The sequence below is a fragment of the Capricornis sumatraensis genome, chromosome X, assembly GCF_032405125.1.
Source record: "Capricornis sumatraensis isolate serow.1 chromosome X, serow.2, whole genome shotgun sequence".
Lineage (NCBI taxonomy): Eukaryota > Metazoa > Chordata > Mammalia > Artiodactyla > Bovidae > Capricornis > Capricornis sumatraensis.
The window spans coordinates 44542473-44568515 of record NC_091092.1 but is presented as its reverse complement, the minus strand read 5'-3'; the positions used below and the strand labels follow the sequence as shown (position 1 = coordinate 44568515).

General features: G+C 36.3%; 1 protein-coding gene across 1 annotated transcript in view; it reads right to left on the bottom strand.

The window, feature by feature from the left end:
- LOC138071653 (transmembrane 9 superfamily member 2-like) overlaps positions 1-26043 on the bottom strand; it is a 66823-nt gene that overhangs the window by 3143 nt on the left and 37637 nt on the right. The window contains exons 8-15 of the mRNA XM_068963128.1: positions 22963-23042; positions 20070-20190; positions 19154-19286; positions 18066-18185; positions 17816-17873; positions 6923-7082; positions 4989-5140; positions 2443-2554 (exon numbers count right to left, since the gene is read on the bottom strand). Of these exons, the coding sequence (XP_068819229.1) occupies positions 2443-2554; positions 4989-5140; positions 6923-7082; positions 17816-17873; positions 18066-18185; positions 19154-19286; positions 20070-20190; positions 22963-23042 (936 nt within the window). The remainder of the gene's footprint in view (positions 1-2442; positions 2555-4988; positions 5141-6922; positions 7083-17815; positions 17874-18065; positions 18186-19153; positions 19287-20069; positions 20191-22962; positions 23043-26043) is intronic.

Here is a 26043-nt window from a genome sequence, read left to right as displayed (position 1 = left end):
GTAATCATTCCCTAAACTCTCTTGTCACCTTTAGAAAGTCACATTAAATTACCAAAATAAGAGGGATCTAGGGGGTTTAAGAAAATATATTCACCACCAGCTTAGTTATTCAAAATGACATCAGGAAAAACTGAGGGTGGCATTGGGTAAAAAGAATTATATATGTCCATGGTAACCAAAAGGCAACAAAAAGAAAGAGAAAGGGCCTTTAGCAGCAACCTCAAGCCCATAAAATATAATCCTGGCCTAAGCTACAAGAAAATGTTAATTGTTAAAAAGAAAACATCATCAAATCAGATCTTTTATGTCAGAACTATCAAATCAGTTCCCTATGTTTTCCTATGTTAACTGAATACTATACAGAAATTATAGTAACTAGCCAGAGAGAAACTGCTTTCTCTTGAAAACTTTCTATCAAAGTAGCGTTAACTTACTAATGAAAGAAATCAAAGAGGACACATATAGATGGAGAAATATACCAAGTTCATGGATTGGAAGAATCAATGTAGTGACAATGAGTATACTACCCAAAGCAATCTATAGATTCAATGCAATCCCTATCAAGCTACCAACAGTATTTTTCACAGAACTAGAATAAATAATTTCACAATTTGTATGGAAATACAAAAAACCTCGAATAGCTAAAGCAATCTTGAGAAAGAAGAATGGAACTGGAGGAATCAACCTGCCTGACTTCAGGCTCTACTACAAAGCTACAGTCATCAAGACAGTATGGTACTGGCACAAAGACAGAAATATAGATCAATGGAACAAAATAGAAGCCCAGAGATAAATCCACGCACCTATGGACACCTTATCTTTGACAAAGGAGGCAAGAATATACAATGGAGAAAAGACAATCTCTTTAAGAAGTGGTGCTGGGAAAACTGGTCAACCACTTGTAAAAGAATGAAACTAGAACACTTTCTAACACCATACACAAAAATAAACTCAAAATGGATTAAAGATCTAAATGTAAGACCAGAAACTATAAAACTCCTAGAGGAAAACACAGGAAAAACACCCTCCGACATAAATCAAAGCAGGATCCTCTATGACCCACCTCCCAGTGTTTTGGAAATAAAAGCAAAAATAAAAAAAATGGGACCTAATTAAACTTAAAAGCTTTTGCACAACAAAGGAGACTATAAGCAAGGTGAAAAGACAGCCTTCAGAATGGGAGAAAATAATAGCAAATGAAGCAACTGACAACTAATCTCAAAAATATACAAGCAACTCCTACAGCTCAATTCCAGAAAAATAAATGACCCAATCAAAAAATGGGCCAAAGAACTAAAGAAACATTTCTCCAAAGAAGACATACAGATGGCTAACAAATACATGAAAGGATGCTCAACATCACTCATTATCAGAGAAATGCAAATCAAAACCACAATGAGGTACCATCTCACACCAGTCACAATGGCTGCCATCCAAAAATCTAGAAACAATAAATGCTGGAGAGGGTGTGGAGAAAGGGAACCCTCTTACACTGTTGGTGGGAATGCAAACTAGTACAGCCACTATGGAGAACAGTGTGGAGATTCCTTAAAAAAACTGGAAATAGAACTGCCATACGACCCAGCAATCCCACTGCTGGGCACATACACCGAGGAAACCAGAATTGAAAGAGACACATGTACCCTAATGTTCATTGCAGCACTGTTTATAATAGCCAGGACATGGAAGCAACCTAGATATCCATCAGCAGATGAATGGATAAGAAAGCTGTGGTACATATACATAATGGAATATTACTAAGCCATTAAAAAGAATGCATTTGAATCAGTTCTAATGAGGTGGATGAAACTGGAGCCTATTATACAGAGTGAAGTAAGTCAGAAAGAAAAACACCAATACAGTATACTAGCACATATATATGGAATTTAGAAAGATGGTATATCCAAGACAGCATATATAACCCTATATGCAAGACAGCAAAAGAGACGCAGATGTATAGAACAGTCTTCTGGACTCTGTGGGAGAAGGCGAGGGTGGGAAGATCTGAGAGAATAGCATTGAAACATGTATATTATCGTATATGAAACAGATCACCAGTCCAGGTTCGATGCATGAGACAGGGCGCTCAGGGCTGGTGCACTGGGATGATCCAGAGGGATGGGATGGGGAGGGAGGTAAGAGAGGGGTTCAGTATGGGGAACACATGTAAACCCATGGCTGATTCATATCAATGTATGGCAAAAACCACTACAATATTGTAAAGTAATTAGTGTCCAACTAAAATAAATGAATTTTTTAAAAAAGCATTAACTTGATAGCTGCATCAAAATCAAAATGTGTCATTAGGAAAACACAATATAAAAGTGATCTCAAGTTGTAGAAACCATGTAGTTAACAGTTTAATCCCTTTCTCAACAGACTTCTAATTCTAATAATGCAAGTTTAGAAAGCTTCAGATGTATTAGTTTCTTATGTCTTTACCTCAGAACACAAGTGAAAATAACACAGCAGAATGGTAGCTTCAGAACAAGTAATCAGAAGAATTATAAAGACTAAGAAAAGGAAGCCAAACATGATGTACATCTGATGAGACCTGAAAAGAAAAATGACAATTTTAAAATAAGCTTTAACTTAAGGATACACACAGAAAGATCCATCCAACTCTAAACAGTAAACTGTCACACACTTTTCTCACCTTGAGATTTTCATTTCAGACTTCATCTATTCATGTAATATCATCAAATTCATGTAGTATCCATGTAGTATCAAATATATATGTATATTCCCTCACCTACACAGCTTCAGAATTTGGCCATATTCTCTCTCATCAGAAACAGTATTGCTACTCACTAATATTTGCCTGCTCCTATAATTTAGTTTTCACTTGAAACCCATCAATTTTCTCTATACACATTTGAAAACATGTTTTCTCTTTAGAAACGGAAATGGCATAAATACCAGCGACTATATTATACAACAGAAAACCACAGAATCAAATTTTGTCTTTGGAGGTCTATTAACAGGTAGCTTCTCCAAATTGGTCTTTATAGCACAACACACATAATTCTATTAAATCTACTTTGAAACATGCATCTTTAAAAATATCAGTGTGTAGATTACATTTAGGCCAAACTTCAAAGGAATGAAGTAATTCCTTTCATTATTATAGAGCAAGCTGACTAAACTGGGATAAGAAATAGACATTTCAAAAAGCCTTATGAAGAGAAGAAACTGGTGAACTGATCAATATTCCATTTTAAAACCTCATGTAAAATATACACCTGGGGGTGAGGATGAAGGATGGGGGTTGGGAAGAATCATCTCTAGAGTTCATAAATATATACAAAGTTGTACACAACAAGCACCCTGGTTTCTCATTGAAACAAAAATTAAATCATCTAAAGAATCTTGGCTCAAACAGTAAAGAATCTGCCTGCAATATGAGAGACCCAGGTTCAATCCCTGGGTCAGGAAGATCTCCTGAATAAGGGCATGGCAACCCACTCCAGTATTCTTGCCTGGAGAATTCCATGGACAGAGGAGCCTGGTGGGCCACAGCCCATGGGGTCACAAAGAGAGTCGGACACGACTGAGCAACTAACACTTCAAATAATCTTTCAGTTTTGCTTTAAAAATACTTTCCCATCAAAAACATCTGCAAAATTTGGTTACTATAATCTATTTTACAGCATGTTAAATATTTCGTTGCTGACAAGGTAACAGATTTTACTGCTTATCTTTCAAACAACTTTGACACAGTGCTGTTTATAAAAGGTGGGCAATTAATGTCTATGATTAAACCTAATTTCCTAGGACATCAAAGCTTTGTCTAGAAGATTCTTTTGGGACAAAGTATTATAAACATGCACAATTGGTGACTGCATTTTATTTTATTGTGCATTTTCACAATCTAAAAATTCCTCCAGAGTAAATCCCATTTGGCAGCTTCCAAAACCAAAATGCTGTCAAAAATCAGGAAGTAAGAAAAAAAAAAAGGGACTTGGAGCAACTGAAATAAGCTGTCACAAAGCAGGGGCACTAAAACTGTAGCACTTTAATCAGAGAGCACTGGTTCTTACTTCACATGCATTTCTATATTGGTTATTGGTGCGTGTGTGCTCAGTTGTCTCCAGCTCTTTGCAACCCCATGGACTGTAGCCCACCAGGCTCCTCTACCCATGAGGTTCTCCAGGCAAGAATACTGGAGTGGGTTGCCATTTCCTCCTCTAGGGGGATCTTCCTGATCCAGGAATCAAACCTGAGGTTCCTACACCTCCTGCATTGGCAGGCGGATTCTTTACAACTGAGCTACCTGGGAAGCTCCATATTGGTTATTAGGACTCTTAAATGACAACAGATTAAAAGTAGCAGATAAAAAGAGGAAGGCTATAAGGAAAAGGCATCTGACAGCACAACTAACAGTTGACAGAAAGGAAGATAGAAAACCATTACTTATAGCTCAGTACAGATGAAGACCCCAAATCAGTGCTATTCATGTTATTTTTAGCAGAGAAAATAAATGAAATCTTGCATGGGAGGCCAGTATGGAAAACAGATACAAATCAGAGCTTTCTATTCCATCTTTAGGTACCTCCCTCCAAGGGACACCTCCACTCAACCCCCTGCAAAGTCTCAGAGAAGTATGGTTTGAGACCAACTTTTCTAAGTCACCTGGAAAGGATTAAAAAGAGGCTATTAATTTTCAAAAAGGAAACCTTTATAGACATTTCCATCCAAAAGTGACTTTAAAATGTTGTAAATTAAGTCTTAGTTTCCTAGGAAATTCCCTTGGGTCAGATTGCTATTGCCTGGATAAAACAGGGTAGTACATGAAGTCTTACTATACCAGAATTCGACCTCGACATATAGGAAAATTAATTTATTAAAAATTAATATTTTGGAGATTAAGAAGATATGAATACCTATGGCTGATTCATGTTGATGCTTGACAGAAAACAACAAAATTCTGTAAACAATTATCCTTCAATTAAAAAATAAATAAGCTAAAAAGAAGATATGATACTCACCAAATGCTATTTAGAATAAAAAATAGTTGGATAAAAATACAACCAAAAGGTAAAACGCCACCGATGATGATACTAAAAAGTGGTCTTCTAATGAAATCCTGGTGAGGAATATGACGAGGAATCTGGTTTGTACTAACCGGATAGTCAAACTGCTCGAAAATAAATCAAGTGAAAATCAGAATGAAATAAACCCGAAGTAAATTTATACAGACAGCATCACAATACACAATCTTGAATCTGAACATTTTCAAGAGCAGTTATATGGGCAAAGGCTAGACCAATGCTGTGCAATAGAAATACTATGATGCAAGCCACAAATGCAGTAAGTATCCAGTTTCTTAGTAGGTGCATTTTAAAAAGGTGGAATCAACTTATTGATATATTTTATTTGATCTAATGATCTAACATGCCCAAATAGTATCATTTACATTTGTGACCGATATAAAATTATTAATCAAGATATTTTACATTCTTCTTGTTGTTGTTGTTCTAAGTGGTTGAAAACCAGTGTGTATTTTACACTTATAGCACGTAATTCAGACTAGCCACATTCCAAGTACTCAAAAACCATAGTTGTTGAGTGGCCACCATATTAGATAGGACACAGCTAAACAATAAGGATGTTTATCTTTCCTTACACATTTCAAGGGAGATATTGGACAAAACTTACTAGTGACTGTTTCAATGTAAAATAATATATGACATCAAAAAATTCTCTCTTAGAATTTGTCTAATAATTTATCTCTGAAAATTTGTCAATAGTTTTCAGAAATTTTTCTTTTTCTGCTCTATGTGGAACTCCACTTCCTGTTTTGTCTTGTCTGACTTCTCCCATGCAAATTCACGCTGCTGCTGCTGCTGCTAAGTCACTTCAGTTGCATCCAACTCTGTGACCCCATAGACAGCAGTCCACCAGGCTCCCCCGTCCCTGGGATTCTCCAGGCAAGAACACTGGAGTGGGCTGCCATTTCCTTCTCCAATGCATGAAAGTGAAAAGTGAAAGTGAAGTCGCTCAGTCGTGTCCAACCCTCAGCGACCCCATGGACTGCAGCCTTCCAGGCTCCTCCATCCATGGGATTTTCCAGGCAGGAGTACTGGAGTGGGGTGCCATTGCCTTCTCCAGCAAATTCACGCTATGTCCTCATAATACAACCCTTTTGTAGTGTGGCCTCATTTAGTCTTTTTGGTATTCTGTTCCTTTTCCCTATATGTTGAATAGGCTATCTTTAAATCTGTAAACCGGGTGAGAAGATACAAACTATTACACAGAGAATGGATAAACAACAAGGTCCTACTGTATAACACAGGGAACTATATTCAATATCCTGGGCTAAACCATAACAAAAAAGAAAAAAAAAATCCATCAACAGAACCCATTTCTTGGATTGTATCTTGGCTTTCTTCCCCCAACTATATAATCTTATCATTTTTCTGACTTTCTTAAAGTCAGCCTCCCTATAATATATCTTTTAAATTTTGCCCATCAGAGAGAGAGGGAAATATAAACAACCCATAAAATATGAAATACAGGTGCACGGGGATGACCCAGAGGGATGTTGTGGGGAGGGAGATGGGAGTGGGGTTCAGGTTTGGGATCGCATGTACACCCGTGGTGGATTCATGTCAATGTATGGCAAAACCAATACAATTTTGTAAAGTAAAATAAAGTAAAAATAAAAATTAAAATAACGAAAAATAAATAAATAAATAAAAATAAAAACAATAAAAGGTTTGATCCAAGGAAAAAATAAAAAATAAAAAAAATAAAGTGTACTGTCTTTCATTTAAAGTTTGTAAAAATCTTTTATCCCTAAATGATTATTCTTTGTCATTTTCTCCAATGGTACATCTTCCATTTCCTGTATAGTCTATTCACACTGAGGTATTATTTCAGACATCATTCAATGGTCAAAAGCAGTATTTTAAAAGTTTACCTTTTGGGAACTTCCAATGTATGCACCCAAAAATGTTAATGGCACTGAAATTCCAAACCACAATGCAAGGATTCCTATCAAGGTACCAAATGAGATAGCAGATGATGACCCTTCAATCCAAAGAATTAAATTCATGATGAAGATGTCAACAAAGACTACACTAGGGGAGAAAAACCATCAGAAAATGTTACAATTTCAGGAAAATGTTATAAACATACTTGATATGAATGTTAGAACATTAAACCCTAGAAGAATATTAAATCATTCTGTGTAAAGCCAGTTATTGAGTTGGAGCTTAAACTCAATACCATATATATAACAAGACAGCAATTTATTACAGGACATAATTTCTACATCTCACTCATCTTTGCAGCTCAAGAGCCTAGAAGAAAATAAATAGGGTGTGGAATAATATAACATTGAAAACCAATATGCAATAGAGTAAACACAATTAAGAAAATACATATATTAAAAACAGATTTTAGAATACTAGACTGAAATGGGCTACATGAAGCTTCTTGTCAAACAAGTATTCATTTAAAATTAAGAGTTTTATGATTTCCTGTAAGGAAGTTCATTAAAAATTATCTTACACATTTCTTTTTTTTTTTCAGCACCTTCCTAACAAAGATTCTGCCATACAATTTCTATTAATAACTCTAAGTGGTGGGGGAAATGTTTACTATCATGCAGACATTTTCAGCTTTTTTTTGACCTTCAGTACAGGAGGTAGAGAAATCTTAAAAGCTGTTTCACATGTAGTGCAGATAGGGCTCAAAGTTATTAAAAGTCCTTTTAAATTCCAGCAAAGTGTAAGAAGCATTTTGGGGAATGGTGGCCAGTTTGATTTTTTTTTAAAGAGTATATTTGCCAAAGTGGGGGTGAGAGACGGTAGGAGTGGGAGTTTGGGGATTAGCAGATGCAAACTGGTATATACAGAATGAATAAACAACAAGGTCCTACTGTATAGCACAGAGGACTATATTCAATATCCTGTGATAACCATAATGGAAAAAGAATATGAAAAGAATTTAAGATGTTATGGAAAAATCTGAACAAACTTTTCGGCCAAACCTGTGTGTGTGTGTGTGACTGAATTACTTTGCTGTACAGCAGAAATTAACACAACACTGTAATTCAACTATATTTCAATAAAAAAATTTCTAATGTATATTGACAAAAACCTACTTGTGTATACAGCCTGGTATGTAAATAAGATTTTTTTCCTCTTGATACCACACCTCAGAAACTGAGTCTCATTTCAGTAATTTAGTATTTGGTTAGATTATTTCAAGTAGATTTTTGTACTCTGGATTTACAATTTTGTTGACAAAGATTTTGGTGATCAATTTGCAAATATTTGTTAATCCTTGAGTATAAGAATCTGTTTTTTCTCTGCATGATTTCAATACCTTTAGACCATGAAATTTTCGCACTTTATGTCCCTGGATATGTTCCAGTGTCTCCTGGCTTATAGTCTATGGAACTTGAATAGAATTTGTGTCCTGCTGCTGTGTGAAAACTGTATAAATCTTAATTATGTTGAATTGGTTCATAGTGCTTTTCAGGTCTACTATGTCCTTCTACTTTTCTGTCTATTCATTCTATTAATGTTTTAGAGTTTGATTTTGAAACTTCCCCTAAAAATCTTAATTTATCTACTTAAAAAATAATTGTAATATATAGTGGAACTACATATAACTTTGTTTTGTATTTTCCAAGTCTCCTGTAAATGTGTTATACTTCCATAATTTAAAAGTAGTATTTAATATTTTACAGCCTAACTAAGTGTAATGGAGATCACTATTTTAAATCTAGGAAATAAACCATCATGTGTCTAAAGAGGAATAATTTCAAATGAGCTGATAAGGTTTTTATTACTTTTTTATTTGAAATGTTTTATGGACTGGTTTAATTCTGTTTAAAGTTCAACTGTGTGCTTATGGTTTATTTTGTATAAATTTTACAATAAAATGATTTAAATTTTCCCAAAAAATAAAACAAAGTGTTTAAATTAGCCATTCAAAATTAGCAGGTCAGCCCCTAAGTCTAACGGATAAATCACCAGGCAAGCCCAGCTACTATGCCTGTAGATGTTCCAGACAAGTTTAATCACAGCTACAGGTAAATATGGGTATCAGTGGTGCGGATGTGAGTGTTTCTGACAGGGATTCATCCCTTCCTCTTTCTTAACATTTATTTATTTGGCTACGCTGGGTCTCAGTTGCTGCATGTGGGATCTAGTTCCCTAATCAGGGATTGAACCTAGGCCCCCTGCGTTGGGAGCATGGAATCTTAACTACTGGACCACCAGGGAAGTCCTGTGAGTGTTTCTGAAAGCCTAAATGATGAGGTTGAAAAGATGGGCAGAAGTTAGATTGTGGAAGGCTTTGAATGTCCAGTTAAGGAATATAGACTTTATCCTGTCAACACTAGGAAGCAACTGAAGGGTTTTTACACTCAAAGCTGTGAGGTATTCCATGCAATTTTCCGGAGAGGTGAATCTACAGCATCCCAAAGGACAAATCTAAGGGAGGAGATACTAGAGGCAAGGAGACTAGATATAAAGTGTTAAGAATCTGTACAATGTGATGATGGTTAAAATGTAAAGAATGGATACAAAAGACATGAAGAATTAAAAGACTTTGGGTTAAAGATGGCACATTGAATGCATATTTAGTTCTGCTCCCTCATCAAAACCCTGATACAATTATAGCAAAAGAATTTTTTAAAGGCATAAGGATGGAGGGATGTTGTAAAGGGGAGAAGACATTAGCAGCAAAGTTTGGAACCAGAGAGCAGACAAATAGTAACCGAGTTAGTTGGAGTACAAATCTGTATCCTAAGTCATCAGTAAAAAAGCTGAGAGGCAACTCAGTTTATAGCACAGAGCTCCAAAAAGGCTTGGGAATTTGTGGTGCCAGGTACCTCTACAGATAGGGATGAAGGAGTAGCTAAAACCAGAAGGACTGGTTCAAAGTCAGCCTGAGATGTTGACATACCTGCAGATTCTGTCTCCCATCCCCCAACTCTGCAGAACCAAACAACGTCATTTTACGACCCCTGCAGAAGACAGGAGAGTTAGTTCCTTAGAGAAGATTCCTGAAGCTCAGGGAAAAATTTTACCAAGACAATTTAAGATCCTCAGAGAAATTAAAGGAGACATTGCAGCCATGAGACAGGAAGAGGAAATTTTAGAAGACTTTTGAGAAAATAGAAGAGTTCTTGCTGTTGTTCTTATCGTGTTTTTGTTTTTGTGTCAGCTGTACCACAGGACTTGCGGCATCTTAGCTTCCCTGACCAGGGATCCAGCCCCGTGCAACAGAAGCACAGAACCCTAACCACTGGGCTGCCAGGAAATTTCCTAGAAGAGGTCTTAGGAATTAAAAGTATGACGAGAGGCACTTGTATGGGAAATCTAAAAATAAATAAATAAATAAACTTATTTACAAAATGGAAAGAGACAGACATAGAAAATAAACGTATGGTTATCAAAGGGGAAAGTGAAGTGAAAGTTGCTCAGTGGTGTCCGACTCTTTGAGACCCCATGGACTATACAGTCCATGGAATTCTCGAGGCCAGAATACTGGAGTGGGTAGCCTTTCCCTTCTCCAGGGGATCTTCCCAACCCAGGGATCAAACCCAGGTCTCCACATTGCAGGCAGATTCTTTACCAGCTGAGCCACCAGGGAAGCACAAGAATACTGGAGTGGGTAGCCGATCCCTTCTCCAGCGGGTCTTCCTGACCCAGGAATCGAACCAGGGTCTCTGGCATTGCAGGTGGATGCCTTACCAACTCAGCTATCAGGGAAGGAAAAGGGAGGAGAGGAATAAATCAGGAGGTAGGGATTAACATATGTAGCCCACCAGGCCTCTCTGTCCATGGAATTTTTCCAGGCAAGAATAGTGAAGTGAGTTGCCATTTCCTCCTCCTGGGGATCTTCCCAACCCAGGGATTGAACCCGTGTCTCCTGTGTCTCCTGCATTGGTAGACAGGTTCTTTACCACTAACGCCACCTGGGAAGCCCATATATACACACTACTATATATAAAATAGATAATCAGCAAGGACCTACTGTATAGCACAGGAAATGATACTCAATATTTTATAATAATCTATATGGAAATAACTTTGAAAAAGAACATATATATGTATATATACACATATAACTGAATCACTATTTTGTATACCTGAAACTAACACACTATAAATCAACTATACTCCAATTTTTTAAAAAAATGACAAGGTGAATTTAAACCTTAGTAAAAGGGTTGGAAGATAAAGCTGATGAAATGTCTTAGAAAGCAGTTTAAAAAGAAAAAGAAATGAAGAACAGGCAAGAAAAAAAAAAAAGGAAAATTAACAATCAACCCAGGTAAATGTAAAACAGAAGTTACATGGATAGAGTTCTTTCTGAATATCTTTTAGGGATAGTAATTTGCTGACGATCAAACAGCTGAAAAGAGGCAGAGCTGGAATTCTTACTCAGATGTGTGTGTGTGTGTGTGTGTGTGTGTGTGTTTTAACAGCAAGCTTTCTCCATCCCACTGTGCTATAACAAAGCCTCTACAGTAGGAACCAACCAGACCAATCGCATCTACCTTCTCCTCCCCAAAACATTTTGCCAAAGATCAGAGACAGGGGATGTGGTGACAGCCACTTGATGCTGCACCAGGTTAGGCTTTGAGGTCTACTGTTTACAGAATCTCTGATTTCAGTCTTCAGTTGTAAATTCTCTGAAGGCCCATTCCAGTTCTAGTATTTTAAGGCTTCTTTCATATTTTCCATCTATTTTCAATTTCTTACTTAGGATCATTGTTTTGGATCCTTCCCCATCCCTCATTATAAGTGATTTTGTCCTTTCTAAACCTTCTTTCATTTTATTCTTTTATTATTTTTTTATTCATTTATTCTTTCATTTTACCATTTCTACTTCACCTTTCCTCCTCGCATTTACAGACTCTTCTATTAACACTTTTTTCAGTAGGCATATCTATTCTGCTCTTTAAAGGCTCATACTTTGCTCCTGTTGGAGATATAGCTTCCAGTCCTTTCAAACAACAGCATGTACAACAATAAAACCTCCACCTTACGTCTCATCAGTTTCTGGCTTCTCAATAAGGGAGTTTAGTTTCCCATGATTTAACCATACTTCCTCAAATGTTTTTTTAATACCTTTCTGCTCTAATGAATTTGTTGAGCCGCAATATTCCTCTGCCACATTTTCTAGCTTTGGAAAGATTCATTTTAGCTGTTATCTTTCCATAGCCAGAAAAATTACTTCTCAGTTGACAAATCATAACCTTCTTTCTTATATATAAACTCAATTAACCCATCTTAACGATTTCCCTTTTGAAAGTACACTCTAGAATGCTAATATGTGTTTAACAATTCTGTAACTGTCCTTCCATTTCATGTTTTTATATTCTAAGTATTTCTTCCTTTGTTGATGTCTAATTATTTCTAGACCTTTTCATAGAATCTTAAATAGCAAAACTAGAAGGAAACTTAAGAGGTCACCTGGGTCCATCTCCTACTTGAAACATTTATTCACACATTCATCAAACAGTTATTGAGTACCTAAGAGTTAGGCCCTGGTGTTCCAAGATAAATAAAACAAAAATCCTTGCTCTGAAAAAGCTCAGTCTAGTGGGGGACAGAGATAAACAAGTTACAACATAGGAAATACTATAGCAGATAATAGATATAAAACAGCACGAACACAGAAGAAGAGAGTGACCAAAAACGCTTTGTAGTTCACAAAACAATTTCACAACCCATTAGCTCATTTACTTTTCTAAATGACTCTGTGACACAAGCATTACACACAAGGAAATGGACAATCAGAAAGGTTATAGGACTTATCCAAAGTCACTTAGCTAATACTGAGTACTAAATTCAACCTTCCTTCTTCTAATTTTAAAGTTTGGGTACATGCCCATCAACCTCTGCTGACTCTTCCCTTTCTTACCTACCACTTTTGGGGCTACATGCAGCAAAATGACATCATTTAATAATTTTACTCTTTTAAATTTCTCTTAGGAAGTGTATGCTCATTAATTGAACTGCTTCTCCATTTAAATTCAAAACCATTTTTACATTGTCCATGTCCTTACCATGAGGCACTGAAAGTCTCTTTCAACTTAACACACTTTAACAAATAAGAATCCCAGTACCTTAAGATTCTCCCTCTCATCTACCTAAGAAAGCCCCTAAACCTCTTGATAATCACAATGGTATGATCACTCACCTAGAGCCAGACATCCTCAATGTGAAGTCAAGTGGGCCTTAGAAAGCATCACTATGAACAAAGCTAGTGGAGGGGATGGAATTCCAGTTGAGCTATTTCAAATCCTGAAAGATGATCCTGTGAAAGTGCTGCACTCAATATGCCAGCACATTTGGAAAACTCAGCAGTGGCCACAGGACTGGAAAAGGTCCGTTTTCATTCCAATTCCAAAGAAAAGCAATGCCAAAGAATGCTCAAACTACTGCACAATTGCACTCATCTCACACGCTAGTAAAGTAATGCTCAAAATTCTCCAAGCCAGGCTTCAGCAATACGTGAACTGTGAACTTCTAGATGCTCAAGTTGGTTTTAGAAAAGGTAGAGGAACCAGATATCAAATTGCCAACATCCGCTGGATCATTGAGAAAGCAAGAGAGTTCCAGAAAAACATCTATTTCTGCTTTATTGTCTATGCCAAAGCCTTTGACTGTGTGGATGACAATAAACTGTGGAAAATTCTGAAAGAGATGAGAATACCAGACCACCTGACCTGCCTCTTGAGAAACCTAAATGGAGGTCAGGAAGCAACAGTTAGAACTGGACATGCAACAACAGACTGGTTCCAAATAGGAAAAAGAGTATGTCAAGGCTGTATATTGTCACCCTGCTTATTTAACTTACATGCAGAGTACATCATGAGAAATACTGGGCTGGAAGAAGCACAAGCTAGAATCAAGATTGCCAGGAGAAATATCAATAACCTCAGATATGCAGATAACACCACCCTTATGGCAGAAAGTGAAGAGGAGCTAAAAAGCCTCTTGATGAAAGTGAAAGAGGAAAGCGAAAAAGTTGGCTCAAAGCTCAACATCCAGAAAATGAAGATCATGGCATCTGGTCCCATCACTTCATAGGAAATAGATGGGGAAACAGTGGAGACAGTGTCAGACTTTATTTTTTGGGGCTCCAAAATCACTCCAGATGGTAACTGCAGCCATGAAATTAAAAGACGCTTGCTCCTTGGAAGAAAAGTTATGACCAACCTAGATAGAATATTGAAAAGCAGAGACATTACTTTGCCAACAAAGGTCCGTCTAGTCAAGGCTATGGTTTTTCCTGTGGTCATGTATGGATGTGAGAGTTGGACTGTGAAGAAAGCTGAGTGCCGAAGAATTGATGCTTTTAAACTGTGGTGTTGGAGAAGACTCTTGAGAGTCCCTTGGACTGCAAGGAGATCCAACCAGTCCATTCTGAAGGAGATCAGCCCTGGGATTTCTTTGGAAGGAAAGATGCTAAAGCTGAAACTCCAATACTTTGGCCACCTCATGTGAAGACTTGACTCATTGGAAAAGACTCTGATGCTGGGAGGGGTTGGGGGCAGGAGGAGAAGGGGACAACAGAGGATGAGATGGCTGGATGGCATCACCGACTCGATGGACATGAGTTTGAGTGAACTCCGGGAGTTGGTGATGGACAGGGAGGCCTGGCATGCTGTGATTCATGGGGTCACAAAGAGTCGGACATGTCTGAGAGACTGAACTGAACTGAACTGAACTGAATACATGTATATGGTATACAATGTGAAAAGTAAAAGGAAACACAGAGAAACAGTGAAAATAAGTATAAAACAGTCTCCTTCACACTGTCCCCCAGCCATGCAGCAACCCACCTAGGGGACAACTACTGTTAACAGCTGCTTTTCAAATTAAAAATATATATATTTTCATAAAACTGTGGTTTGATACTGAACCATTTCATAGTCCCTGTAACCCTGAGCCATGTTTTTACAGACTTCCACTCGAATTTTTAAATTTTTCTGTCTAAAACATTCTTCAAAATTGATCCCACAGAAAACAAGATAAAAACAGCTCATAGTGCACTGAAAATGCTAATTCATTTCCAGACATTAATTGTTCAATTTAGTTAATCAAGCTTAGTGACACAGCATATTCTAATTCTTTTAAATTTTCTATTCTAATGACGTAACTTCTTTTTACAATGAGATGGAACATCTGTCTGATGAAAAATAAGCCATTATTATTCATCTGAAGCCATGAAGGCAGTTTCAGGAGAGATTTACATTTATTTCCTCTCCAGTGCCTAGCATAATGCATTAAATATAGTAAAAAAAATTTTCAAAAATACAATAAATAAGTTGAATGAGTAACTAAATAATGAAGAGAATAGTAGATGGTTTATTGACTAGTTCTTGCTCGCAATATCCCTTGTATTACAATCCAGTATAATGACTTTTGCACAATGGCACTTTTGTGCCAAAGTTACTCAATTTCAGATTCATCTGAGTCTTGAACTTGAAGCAACAAATGCTTGAAATATTGTCAAGGACATTGCTTTCTTACATAAAGGTGTTAAAGCTCAGGAAAGACCACCCATTCTAGTTCCCTTGAAAAGAGTTACAGAAAAAAGCAGATGGCTCTATTCAAGGTGGCAAGGGGGAGAGGAGTGCATTGTCCTTATTTTAAATAAATCAAAAACTCTGTGGTACAAGTATTTGATGTGCAAACTTGGAATATTCAAGCCTTTCCCTGGAGTTGAGGGGAAAAGCCACATGTAGATAAAACATTATGAGTCTGCTGAATGTATCATCTATCACTGCATTGCACTGATGATGGCTTTATACTCAGTCACAGAGCATTTGCTCTCATTTTGTCACTAATTAGTATACAATGCAACTGAATTTATTATGTATAACTGCCATTATAGAATTTCCACCATTGTGTCGGGGCTTCCCAGGTGGCTCAGTGGTAAGAATCTGCCTCCCACACAGGTGATGCAGGAGAGGTGATGCAGGAGACGCAGTTTTGATCCCTGGGTCGGGAAGATCCCCTGGAGGAGGAAATGGCTACCCACTCCAGTATTCTTGCCTGGGAAATCCTATGGACAGCGAAGTCTGGTGGGCTACAGTCCATAGAGTCACAGAGTCGGACACAACTGAGTGACTGAGCACACATATATCCGTTATTGTGACACACTTCTAGCACTAAGGACATGGGAATTTTACAACAAATGGAAATTAAATTACCACAAAACAGGACTTCCCTGGTGGTTCAGTGATTGGGAATCCGCCTGCCAATGCAGGGGAGATGGCTTTGATCCCTAATCTGGGAAGATTTCACATACCATGGAGCAACTAACCCCATGAGGCACAACTTTTGAGCCCACGCGCCTAGAGTCTGTGCTCCACAACAGAAGAAACACCACAGTGAGAAGTCTGTGCACCACAATTAGAGAAAGCCATGCAGCAATGAAGTCCCCGTGCAGCCAAAAACCACAATTTTTTTAAAGTTCTGTGTAACAATTAAGATATAATCCATGACATTTTCTAAAAAAAAAAAAAAACCATCCTCCAGAACATATCAAGGAATTTTTTTTTAATGAAACATGCTATGGATTGAATTGTTTCCCCCAAAATTCTTATATTAAAATCCTAATCCCTACTCTGCTCAATGTCATGTGGCAGTCTGAATGGGAGGGGAGTTTGAGGGAGAATGGATACATATATATATGGTTGAGTTCCTTCACAGTTCACCTGAAACTATCACAACATTGTTAATCACATATACCCCAAAACAAAATAAGTTTTTTTTAAGAACCCTAATCTCTAATGTGATGGTGTTTGGAAATGGGGCCTTGGGAGAGGGATTAGGTTTAGATGAGGTCATGAGTGGGCAGCCTTCATGATGGCATTAGTGCCCTTACAAGAAGAGATGCTGTAGAGTTCAGTGTCTCTCTTTTCCTCTGCCATGTAAGGATGCATCAAGATGGCAGCCATCAGCGACTAAGAAGAGAGCACTCACCAGGACCCTATCTCCTGTTGATGCCCTGATCTTGGGCTTCCCAGCTTCCAGAACTGTGAGAAAATAAATAGCTGTTGTTTAAGCCACCCAGTCTATGGTATTCTGTTATGGTAGCCTGAGCTGACTAAGATAAAACATATTAAAAAATTTGAAGATAAAACTCAAAATGAGTCAGTACCTTATTGGTGAGGCATTATGGGAAGAGCACTGGTCAGGGATATTGGGTTAGCCAAAAAGTTCACTCAGGCTTTTCCATAAGATGGAAAAACCCAAATTAACTTTTTGGCCAAGCCAATATATAGCCTGAGCTCCATTACTGACTTCACGTATGACCTTGAACATGTTGATTCTGCATCTTCAGAATTAGGGGACCAGATGAGCTCCCTAAGGGCCACTGTGCAGCACCACCCTGACTCTCTCTCTGACCATGACTCTGCCCACGGTCTGCAGTCACTAATGACACTGCGTAACTAGGTGAGACAGGAAGAAATAATCACAGAAGGCAGAGACAAGAAGAATAACACAATGTGGTATATAAGCTGCCACTCTAACATGATATATAAGGCAAGATGCATAACTGAGATGAGCATTTATAAAACCTGCTTCAAAAACAAAGATCAAAATTGAATACTGCAGCACCATCACCATCTCTTTGTACTAAGGGTTAAGATGTACAAAAAGATGAAAAGAATGCAAATATATCAAGAAAAGAATGCTGCAGCCACAGAAAAAACAGTGGTCACTCACCTCCATTCTACTCTTCATTATTATGTACGATAATTTTTCCAAGGTAAGTATAAGAAAGATTATAATTGTGTAGAGAAAAGAGAACATGAGATACTAACCCAGGACACAGCAGTGCCGTCAGCAAGAAATTTGTCTTCCACTTCAGACCTCTAAATGCTGAGGAAGTAAAGGACAGAATAATTACTAGGGCAACTAGATTTAGTCCTCTTTACAAATATTTTACAGGAATGAAGACACAATTATATTTTGTTAGGTCAGCTAAAATTCCTGATGCAATTTTTTTAATTTTCAAGCTTTTTAATTTCTATATTTAACACACCAACTTGGAATAATAATAGTAATGCTTACACTTGTACACCTTAGCAGACACGTATCCAGCAAATGCTCCCATAAGGACCCATAATACAACAGAACAGGTCATTAAAGCACCACGATTAGCAGGAGAAAGGAAACCAAGGCAGGCAAGAACTACAAGCACAAAGAAGAAATATCAAACCAGTGACAATAATAGCCTCAAAACACAAAAGGCTTTATAATATATTAAAGACACCTTATTAAGACATTTTTATGAAACAGCATACAGGGAAATTCTCTGATGTTACTTACTTAGCTAATTTTTTGACAATCTGTTCTTAATGAAAAGTCTGATCCCATACAAGGCAAACTTGTTTTCAATTTAGTCTTTAACCTCCTTGTTTAAATCATTAATTATATTATTTTAAATCAAAGAGATCTTCCCTTTCCCTACTCCAGTAGCCACTCCCTAAAGAGCAAATCATTTTTCCCCACAAAAATTTCCTTCTGTTTCCTTTTATTCAAGGTAAGGGGGGAAAAACATCACAGTGAGACTTGGTCTCAGGAAAACATAACTTTAAAAGCTAAATTTAGAGGTTATCACTGACATCTGAAACACCCCAAAAGCCATTTGTTCACAGAAGCTTTGTTTGTGAAAATCCCCACTCTGGTTATCAAAAACTGACTAACTCTACTCTTGGCTGATAATGAAGGCAGAGAGAGTTCATCAGCCATTGTAAGCCTACTAACGATGCCACTTCATTTACACATTTCAAGACCAGCACTTGGGCTTGCCTTAGCATTTCAAAATCCTAATCTCTGAATTATAATTCCCTGAGCCCACCTAAAATATGATCTACCTACATGCAAAGCAAGGAACATGTATATTGGACATTACAATAAGTTATTCAGAACTGAAGAAACTATGAAAGGTCCTTGATATAGGAACATATTCAGACTCATATCCTTAAAATACAAACTTTATTTTAAATATACTACAAATACTCATTAAAATACACTATAAACTACACATTTCCTTAAACTTTAGGGTGGAATTTTCAAAGTTCTTTTGTACACATGAATCGAAGTTTAACCTATGTCAGAATGTTGAAGATGACACATATTGATCTGAGCCTACTCACATAAAGTAATAAATGTCATAATCAAAACTTGTGTTCCTTGACCCAGTAAAATTGATAGCAACATTCCATGCCTTGGAGGTCTGAATACATCCCCATGAACAAGCTTCCAACCATAATCCTTCTGGATATCTTCCTGCATAAGAGAATTAATAAACACAGGAGTGTTTTTAATAAACACAGGAGTTATTATGACAGAAAGTTACAAGAGCTCTGAATGTTAGCGGAAAACTAATTTTCCTCTAAAGACAAACTAATGGCTCATTTTGGATAAAGTAAGTCTCTGGCAGGTATGTGATTATTATGACAGAAAGTTACAAGAGCTCTGAATGTTAGCGGAAAACTAATTTTCCTCTAAAGACAAACTAATGGCTCATTTTGGATAAAGTAAGTCTCTGGCAGGTATGTGATCCTGCCATACAAATGAGCCATTCTCTAAGTTTTGCACTGGAGTGTGTTAATTATGTAGAGCACACAACTGGCTTGATTTTCATGGAGAAAGCAACATGATTTAACATACAAAAAAGAATTCAACTAATTCTATAGAAATTAAAAATTCATCAATACATAAATGATTATAAGAGTCAGAAGAGTATAAATTAGATAAAACTAAATTTGCCCTAAATTGTATTATTTTGCAATGTTTTGTACATATTCTCATGTTCCAAATTAATGAAAATCTTAAATAATGATATTTTGAAAGATCAGAACATGGAAAGATATATAACCAAAGAGTTGATAGCAAATAACTCTCTAATAAACTTACCTATACTTTTTAAGAATCTACACAAGACTCTATACTTTGATTCAGCACAATATGCAAAATTACTAGACATTAAAATGTGTTGTATTCAAGGTACTATACTCTAAGTAGAAACATAACCTTGAGAACTGGGCAAAGCATGAATCAAATATGTACATTTTTATTTAAAGGAAAACAAACCTGATTATATCTGATAATATCTTTGTGGAGAGTTCTTAATATGATCATAGCCACCATTCCAGTTAAGAAGAGCACAGTGACAAATGAATTCAAGATACTGGAAAATGGAAAGAAGGAAAAATAGAAGTTAAACCTCAGATTTCTTATTTGAACAGTAAAAACGAAAATCCGTGCACATGTAAAAGACATTCAAATTATCATGTCAATCAGTTCTCTAAAGTTAAATTTGGATCAAAGGCTAATACATTTGGATAATACCTCAATATATTAAATGAACTTAAAGTTCTATCACAAAAGTTCATTTCCAATTAAGCAATAGAAGCAACACTATTCTTAAGGTTATTTTACAACTTTTTAAGAGTACATTCCCAAAAATAAACAAGGGGAAATGAAAAAGATCAGGAACATAAACTTAGTTTCAGAACATGAAACTGAGAATGGAAGACCAGGAGTCAAGGTTAAATTGATGACTGGCTGACTGTCCTTAGGTGGATCCTTAGATGGATCGAGGCTTTTAACTTTATCAAGTCTTTATCAAGTTTCAGGGTAAAGATCCCATGGACCAGCTCTTACTGGTTCCAAAACTGAATCTTAAAAATTATGTCCAAATGAAAACCAAGACCTTCAGCCATCCCACCACCCAGCCAAATCTGGACACATTTTTAAAAGTTTCACCAGAATCTCTGAAAAGACCAGCACTGTTGTAGAAAAATGCCGCTAAGATGTCTAAAATGTTTGCTAAATGTCATAAGTAAATTAGCTCAAGACAGAAACTAAAGTATATTTATTGTTATATCATAAATATTAATACTAGAGATTAGCCCCACCATTGATCTGGATGCCCTTTCCTTTCATGACCCCTTTAAAGAAACTATTTAAATAAATTTTACTTGAAGAGACTCCTTGGGGGTGTAACAAAATGGGACATGGACTATTGCCCCAACAAAGATTTTCTAGAAAAGTTAAGATATGATCATTATAATGAGGAGGAGAAGGAGGTAGAGGAGAAGGAAGAGTGAGGATAGAAATAGGAGGAGGAGGAGAATGGGAGCTATTCTCACTTTAAAGGCAATAGCATTGTAAATCAACTATACTTCAATAAAATGAAATTTTAAAAAATAAAGGAGATAACTAATGAGAACCTACTGTTAGCTCAGGGAACCCTACTCAGTGCTCTGTGGTGACCTAAACGGGAAGGAAATCCAAAAAAGAAGGGATATATGTAAACACATAGCTGATTCACTCTGCTGTACAGCAGAAACTACCTCAATATTGTAAAGCAACTATACACCAATAAAATATTTCTTTAATTAATTAATTTTACTTGGAGGCTAATTACTTTACAATATTGTGGTGGTTTCTGCCATATATTGAAATGAATCAGCCATGGGTGTACATGTGTCCTCCATCCCGAAATAAAATATTTTTTTTAAAAAACAAAGGCAATGGCCGTATAAGGAAAATCATCACCTCAGAAGACCATACTCATAGAATTATACCCTTCCTTACTTTCATCTTTACCTTTATAGTCTTCTTCCATCCAAAACTGCTTTATTATAAGAGATGAAGGGGGAGAAGTACAGTTTCATCTATTTCTCATCAGCTTCTCTGATCAGTCTCCTAAGTTACTAACTGAAGATCCTATGCTCGCTGTCAGCACTTTAGGAAAGCCTCAATCATCACATTCTCAGTTGGTCCATCCTTCAGTTTCATGTTGAAACTATTCCTTCTACAGTCATGAAGGACTTCTAATGCTGTGGTTTGACCCTGTTGAAGATTCCTGAGGAATCAAGTCCCTTCACTGTGAATCCACTAGAATGTAAGCTTCCTGCAAGCAGAAGCCTGTGTGCCTTATTCACTGCCATGTCTGACCACCTCCCCTAGTGCTTGGCATCCTAATAGGGATGAAAAAAAACACCTGGAGAATGAATCGACCTTCACTCACAGATTATCTCCACACAATTGTCTCATCTAAATGACTTGCCTTGACTAAATGACCACTTGCAGTGCTTTGGTTTCTCATCTGTAATCTTTTCATCTTTCTCTGCTCTCTTCCCAGTGTTCCATGACATCTTTACCTTCCTCCACCCCAGCTGGTTACTGCTTTTCCTACACTCTACTTTGTTCAGACTTTCTGACCCCACAAATGAAAGCATCTGTCTTGTTTTCCTTCCATCTTCTGCACAGGGTCCACTATCGCAGTCCTATCTTGCCTACTTCCCAGCATGTATTACTCTTTACACGCAGACATGCTATCTCTTGGACATCTCAGCCTTCTCTTTCCCTTGAGCATAAACATTAGTATATTTACAACAGATTTTCCTTTTTGTTTCTCTTTGTGTATGTAGAGAAGTGGGGGAGGAGAAGAGGAGAAATTAGCCAGAGAGAAGAAAAACTGTCACTCAAGATCATCTCTGATAGGGGGTTGGGGGAAAGGGAATTGGGTGAAGTAATTAAAAGGTACAAACTTGCAGTTGTAAAATAAATAAGTACTAGAGATATAATGTACAATGTGATAAATATAATTAACACTAATGTATGTTATACTGAAAGTAGTTAAGACTGTAAATACTAAGAGTTTTCATCACTGAGGGGAAATTTTTTACATTTCTTTCATTTTGTATCTATAGGAGATCACTGATACTCACTAAACTTAGTGTGGTCATCAATGCAAGTCATATCATTATGCTGCACACTTTAAACTTATACTACTATATGTCAATTATTTCTCAATAAAACTGGAAGGAACAAAAGATAATCTCTGGTAACAAAATAATTTTTAAAATATACATATGCATATATATGTGTGTGTGTATATATACATTTCCCACCATGAAGCTACTTACTCTTTAATTCATAAAGTGCTTACCTAAACCACTGAATTCTGGTATGAGACATGGACATCAAAATATAATCCCACCTAGAACCCCACCTGATCTGTTTGTTTTCCTAAAAACAAAAATACAAAAATCACATGATCAAACTTTAAATGACCTTTTATTAAAGGTTATAATCCTAAAACAGAAAGTTATTCTGCCTGTACATTCTCCATTTCTTTACTGCTAACTTCATGGAATCATGCAATCTAGCCTGACATTTTCATCTTACTTTTATTTACTGATACCCTATATCATTTCAGGCTTCCCTGGTGGCTCAGATGGGAAAGCATCTGCCTGCAATGCGGGAGACCTGGGTTCGATCCCTGGGTTGGGAAGATTCCCTAAAGAAGGAAATGGCAACCTACTCCAGTACTCTTGCCTGGAAAATCCCATGGACGGAGAAGCCTTGTAGACTACAGTCCATGGGGTCACAAAGAGTCGGACAAGACTGAGCAACTTCACTTCACTATCTCATTTCAAAAAGGGACTAGGAAAAAAAATTTAGTTTACTATTCATCAGAAATAATAGCACCCTTTTGCTATTTTTCTGTCACCCTAAATCTACCCCATACTTCATTTCCTTTTGTCCAGACCACATTTTCATCTTAATTGAAACTTCATAGGCATATATAATGAGAGTCACTGTGGTTTGTTTTTAAATTTAAAAACCTAAAAACAACCAAAAATTCCCATCAGAATAGGAATAGACAAACTATGGTAATCCATGCTAAGAAATACTATGTAACCATTAAAAAGAATGATGTGCATCTCTAGGTGATGACATGTCTATGAAATAGCATTAAATGAAAAAATAAAGGTGAAAAGTACATAGTAAGACACGTATGTACAGCAAGATTCTATTCCCCCTTCAAAAAAATATACATATTTTGTAGATGCAAACATTTTTCTGGAAGAAAAAACAACGGTTATACTTTCGGAGGAAGAGACTAGAAATTAGGGGAAGGGTAGTAAAGGAAGGCAGAATTTTACTTATACATTTTCTATATGGTTTGAAGCCTTCACCACATATAAGTATTGTCAATATTATTATTTAAATTGAACTAAAATTTTGAACTATAAGACAACTTGCTTCACAACACACCAAATCCACCAACTGCAAATAGGTTTATTGTTACAGTATTTTGTTTACTTAGAAAACAGTATTCAATTTCTGTCACTATTTCTTACAGAATATTCTAATATTTTACTTTTGTACTTTAAGTATTTTGAAATGTTTCAGCAACAAACTGATAAAAAGTTTTTTAATATTGTGGTTCTCAATACTTATTAAAACCTAAGAAAATATAATCACCAGTTGTTTCTGCTGATGTATGATCAAACTCAACCTTTCAATAGCTTTCTTATAAAATAGCCCCAATAAATGAATATCTTAAAAGATAATCCCTGATAAACATTTAAACGATTAATGTGGTATTATTACCCCTTAAATTAATGGTATGATCTTAGCAAAAGGAAAACACAGGTAACAAATTGACCAAATTATATTTGAAATGACTTATTATTTAAAATTTGGTATCTGCACCCATCATTTAAAAAGCGGATATTTAATTTTTAAAAAACAGGGTTTTTTAAGTATCTTTAATATTAATTTCTCACTTAAATGCTTTCTTCTCTGCAATCACCCACTGTGTTTCTTCAGTCTTTTAACTTCTTTGAGGCTTTCAATGGCTAAGTCAAAGATCTCTCCTGGTAAATGTCACATTGCACTTGAAAATATGTGGTTTATTTTCAAATATCTTTTGATAATGATTTCTAAAATAATTCCAGTGATAAGAAAACAGACTCTGTATGATTTCAATACTTTTAGACCATGACATTTTGCACCTTGTTTTATGTCCATGGATATGTTCTAGTGTCTCCTGACTTATAGTCTATGAGAACTTGAATAGAATTTGTATCCTGCTGTTGTGTGAAAACTGTATAAATCTTAATTATGTTAAATTGGTTCATAGTATTTTTCAGGTCTGCTATATCCTTCTACTTTTCTATCTATTCATCCTATTAATGTTTGAGAGTTTGATATTGAAGCTCCAACTAACAATCTTAATTTATCTACTTAAAAATAACTGTAATATATAATGGAACTATAAGTAACTTTGTTCTGTATTTTCCAAGTCTCCTATAGATGTATTGTCATACTTTTATAATTCAAAAAACTTTTAAATGGCCAGAAAAAAATAATAAAATTAGGCATCTATGTTTTTTTGTGAAGTGTGGGGGATAGGTATAAAGAAAGTCAATGTACTCTGCTTTTAAAAAAAATGGAAATGATGGATTTTAATTAAAATGACTTTTAATTCACCAGTAGACTTTAGCTAACACCTGATGACTCAGTGTTCATGATGAACATCATCTATGAAAGGTCAGGCTGACATTTTGTATCTACTGATGTGAGGTATCATTTTGCAGTCTTCCTGTTGAGAATCCATGGCCTGAGCCTGGTCATGAAGAACCATCAGACAGACCCAGGTTGATGGTCATCCTACAGAATGTAAGGTCTGTACTCTTCAAAATTTTCAAGAATATGAAACATAATGAAAGACTGAAGAACTGGCCCAGATTGGAGGAGATCAAAAACTAAATATAACATGTAATCCTGGAAAGGATACTAAACTAGAAAGGGGAAAAGTGACATTGTTGGCCAGCTGGTGAAATCTGAATGGATAGATATGAATCAGATGGTAATGTAATGCTGTAATGCCAATATTGATTCCTGGTTTGCACAGTTGTATACTTGTTTTAGGGAAAGACACTCTGGCAGATTTAGGGGTGATGAGACAACATCTAGCTCTCAAAGGATTCACAGAAAGACTAATGATAATGGACACAGAGAGAAGAGCGAACAATGGAGCAAATGAAGTAAAATGTTAAACATTGGAGTATCTAGTTAAAGGGACTACAAGAGTTCTTTGTGTTATTTTAGCAATTTTTCTGTAGTGTGAAATTGTTTCTAAATTATTTTTAGAAAATCTGAATTTACAGACTGACAAATTCAGGGATAGATATTCATTGCATGAAAGGATTTGTCTTAGCCATTTTATTATTAAAAT